At 34.5% G+C, this 4,545-nt stretch overlaps 1 protein-coding gene across 6 annotated transcripts in view; it reads left to right on the top strand.

The window, feature by feature from the left end:
- Nucleotides 1–715: 715 nt before the first annotated feature.
- The window catches only part of LOC135113093 (nuclear pore complex protein Nup98-Nup96-like), a 28,345-nt gene continuing 24,515 nt past the window's right edge, over nt 716–4,545 (top strand). For 2 of the 6 annotated variants that reach the window (XM_064028121.1, XM_064028127.1), the window contains exons 1-2: nt 718–876; nt 4,186–4,358. In XM_064028121.1, the coding sequence (XP_063884191.1) occupies nt 4,227–4,358 (132 nt within the window). In that variant the 5' untranslated portion in view covers nt 718–876; nt 4,186–4,226. Of the gene's footprint in view, nt 877–904; nt 1,052–1,611; nt 1,755–4,185; nt 4,359–4,545 lie in introns of those variants that run through there. The other 4 variants (XM_064028122.1, XM_064028123.1, XM_064028125.1 and 1 more) reach the window with 4 other exon arrangements.

Below are 4,545 nucleotides of genomic sequence, written 5' to 3' on the forward strand. Positions count from 1 at the left end.
TTTTTTCTTTATATTTTTATCTATCTTCTCCTTTATCATCTATTTGTCTCACCTAATCTCTATGTATCTATCTATCTGTCTATTTTCTCCCGCCTTTTTCATCTCTCATTCCTCTCTTCCAGTGCTTCTTGCTTCTCTTCTATCCAGCTCGTGCCTTTGTGCTCCATATTAGTCATGTTCTATTGTGAAGTTATATATCGTTTCCTTTCCTTCCCCAAGGTGGATTCTCTTTCTTCCCATCAATGACGTCACTCTTCCCGCCATTTGAACGGGTAAAATATATACATTATAACTATTAAATGAAAGCTTATTGTTGTATTAATATTGCAGGAAACGATACATAAAATTTGCCGTTTTCTGATTGATTATATATTTTTCAATGTGCCCGTGAAGTTCTATAATGAAATATGAAGTAAATGATATACATCCAAAATAATACATCAAAGCATGTCACTATATTATTGTTTCAGAAAAAAAGATATATAAAATTTACCGTTGGTTGAATAGCTATATGAGGATTTAAATGTACTCACGAAACATACGCATACATGAACGAACAAAACATATACATCTCAAAACCTAAACCAGACCACATCCCTTAATTATAACTAAATAAAATAATATAAAAATTATATTTCTACATTATACACTATATAAAAATCAAAATAAGCAAAATAATATACCAAAGGCAAAATAACAATGTGGATCAGAGGAGTTTCCCGCCAGTGACGTCATATCCAGGACATCCGCAGGAGTGGTTCCCAAAACACGCAATTTGAGGGAACTGTGACTTAATTAAATCCTTATACACCCCGGGACGTTGCTTGCCAGGCGCCTGAGAACCCCGGGGACCCGTTGAAGGCGCTGAAGAGGCAGGTAATAGGGTGGAAATATGAAATAACGGGAAAAAATATTTGAATTGGCGCGCATGTTTTGCTTGTCCTCCATGTTTGTTGTTATTTTGTCTTCGCGTGACGGGGCTGGGTGCTCCTCACGCTCCCCTGTATACTGTTGGCGTCCCCACATGATAGTAAGGAGATAGTAGTCATAGGTACGTTCATAGTTGTCAGTGGTAGTTGTAATAGTAATGTTATGAAATATCTTTATGTATTGTTTTTATTTTCATTTTTTTTTTTGTCTCAGCCTGCCCTTCTGTACTCTCCTGCCCTGTCCCCGCAAGGTAGTAAAGAGGGGATAGTCATAGATACATTTATAGTAGTAGTAGTAGTAGTAGTAATGGTTTCCCTAATTATTCCTATTTTCTAACATTCTATCATATTTCTATCCAGGGTACGTGACAGCGTGAATTACCCATGTGGGCCTTTAGTTAGCCTTACCTGCGTGCTGCCTAATCATTTTAACCCTTAACTACCCATATAATTAACCATTAACATAATTAACAAACCATGAAATTACCATTACATTTTACAGACGAAACACACAAATAGGGGTAGTACAATAACAAACACGTAATTTTCCCATGATTTTCCTTCTTCGTGACGCAATTGTGAATACGTGAATGCCAATACGAAATATTTGAACTGGGTTGAGGTGGTTTAAACTGGTATGTAACTGGAACTGACTGGAATTTGACAGTTGCATCATGTTGGTTCATACGAGGGTATATATAGAGGCAGGGAGAGGCGCAGGTAGTCAGTCAGCAGTCAGTCTTCAGTGCATGAGTATATGACCAGCGTCTCTCATCGCTACGTTGTCTGTCTCGTCGTTGTGTTGTGGTGGTTGTGATGGTGATGGTAGGTTTTGTTTGGTGTTGATTCTTGTTGTTTTTTGTTTGTTTATTTTCGAGTTTTCTTTATTTTATTTGGGATTTTTTTAGGGTAATATTGAAGTACCATTAAGGTTTTCATCTAAAAGTTAGGCGTGTTTTAAATTCTTGCTATTCATTAATTTTGTTGCTGATATTTGTTTACTTATTTATTTATTTTTATTTATTTTTTTTTCATTTACGTATGTCAGGATATAGAAAAAAATATATATACATATACGTATATTTTTTGTCTAGAAATTAGAGTTGAAGTTATTTCCATAATACTAGTTTATTTATTTATTATTTATTATTTTTTATTTATTTATTTTTATTTTTTTTTTGTTGTTAAATTAGGTCAGGTCATCTTGTTACATTAGGTTAAGTTAGCTTAGATTATGTTACGTTAGATTAGGTTGTGTTAGGTTACATATAGGTTAATTAAGTCAGGATATAATAGATTATACTGCATTACCACAGGTTAAGTTAAGTTAGATTCATTTACATTAGGTTAGGTTAGATCCAATTAGGTTAGGTTTGGTTAGGTTAGGTTAGATTCAATTAAGTTAGATTAGGTTAAGTTAGATTCAGTTATGTTAGGTTAGATTAGGTTAGGTTAGGTTAGATTAGATTAAGTTAGGTTAGGTTAGATTCAGTTATGTTAGGTTAAGTTAGATTCAGTTACGTTAGGTTAGGTTAGGTTAGGTTAGATTCAGTTATGTTAGGTTAGGTTAGATTCAGTTAGGTTAGGTTAGGTTAGATTCAGTTAGGTTAGGTTAGGTTAGGTTAGATTCAGTTAGGTTAGGTTAGGTTAGGTTAGATTCAGTTATGTTAGGTTAGGTTAGATTCAGTTATGTTAGGTTAAGTTAGATTCAGTTAGGTTAGGTTAGGTTAGATTCAGTTATGTTAGGTTAAGTTAGATTCAGTTACGTTAGGTTAGATTCAGTTATGTTAGGTTAGGTTAGGTTAGATTCAGTTATGTTAGGTTAGGTTAGATTCAGTTAGGTTAGGTTAGGTTAGGTTAGATTCAGTTATGTTAGGTTAGGTTAGATTCAGTTATGTTAGGTTAAGTTAGATTCAGTTACGTTAGGTTAGGTTAGATTCAGTTAGGTTAGGTTAGGTTAGGTTAGGTTAGATTCAGTTATGTTAGGTTAGGTTAGATTCAGTTATGTTAGGTTAAGTTAGATTCAGTTAGGTTAGGTTAGGTTAGATTCAGTTAGGTTAGGTTAGATTCAGTTATGTTAGGTTAAGTTAGATTCAGTTACGTTAGGTTAGGTTAGGTTAGGTTAGATTCAGTTATGTTAGGTTAAGTTAGATTCAGTTACGTTAGGTTAAGTTAGATTCAGTTACGTTAGGTTAGGTTAGATTCAGTTATGTTAGGTTAAGTTAGATTCAGTTACATTAGGTTAGGTTAGGTTAAGTTAGATTCAGTTAGGTTAGGTTAGATTCAGTTAGGTTAGGTTAGATTCAGTGAGGTTAGGTTAGGTTAGATTCAGTGAGGTTAGGTTAGGTTAGATTCAGTTAGGTTAGGTTAGATTCAGTGAGGTTAGGTTAGGTTAGGTTAGATTCAGTGAGGTTAGGTCAGGTTAGATTCAGTTACAGTAGGCTATTATGAGGTGCCTGGTGGTGCAGTGGGTCAAGGCTTGTCTGAGCCATCAGATCTAGATTTGAACCCCAGTCAAGGCCACATCCTTTTGTACTAGATAAATCTCTCAGTGTTTCATAATAGTGAACTGAGTTATAAGACTTTACGCATTGCTTCTGCAGCTGTTTCCGGGTGTCAAGTGGAGTGGTCATAGTTGTCGGTGGCATTGGTAGCAGCAATATTACGAAACATCTTTTTTTACATATAGTTTTTATTTATTTTTTTATTTTATTTTATTTTATTTATTTATTTATTTATTTTTTTTTTTTTGTGCCTCAGCCTGCCCTTCTGTACTGTCCTGCCCTGTATTCCCATCCCCACCAGGTAGTAAAGAGTGAGATAGTCATAGATATATTGATAGTAGTAGTAGTAGTAGTAGAAGCATGGAATAGACTCAGCAGTCAGGTTGTTAGTGCTGAGTCAATAGTAAAGTAAAATTTATGGGGATGATAAGTATAGAATAATTAGGTATGGCTTATAATTGCACTGCCATGTGTAGGCCTGATGGCTTCTTGCTGTTTCCCTTATTTTTATTTATTTATTTATTTATCGTATTTATTTATTTATTTTTTTCTTTTTTTTCATATTTTTAAACATTTACACACAAGTACACATTTTCTCTCACTTCCCATTTTCTCTCACACCCAATGTTCAACTCTCTGCTCCATCATTTCTTCATTATTCATCCCTACATTCTTCACCACACAGCAGCATTTAGTTAAAAAGAAAATAACATTACAATAACCCTTTCTCTCTCTCTCTCTCTTTCCCACAGTGCCAGTTTAAGCATCACACACTTCTACCGTCACTGCCACAATGTTTGGACAGTCGCGGCCCACGTTTGGCGCCACCAATACCACATTCGGAGTGAGTTTCGGCACACCAAGCACCACCACCAGCACCACCGGGTTTGGCGGCGGCACCTCCTTTGGTAGATTCGGTGCCCCAGTAAGTGTGCCTCCCATTTTCTTTGATTTTGTCATTGGTTTGTTTCATATACTTGTTTATTTTGTTTTGCTTGTTTGATTTTTTTTTTTTTTTTTTTTTTTTTTTTTTTTTTTTATGTATAGTGTTAGTTATTCTTTATTTTGCTTTATTTTTATTTTCTGTTTCTTTTATAGTTTCATTTATTTTT

Source organism: Scylla paramamosain, chromosome 25 (genome assembly GCF_035594125.1).
Source record: "Scylla paramamosain isolate STU-SP2022 chromosome 25, ASM3559412v1, whole genome shotgun sequence".
Classification (NCBI taxonomy): Eukaryota; Metazoa; Arthropoda; class Malacostraca; order Decapoda; family Portunidae; genus Scylla; species Scylla paramamosain.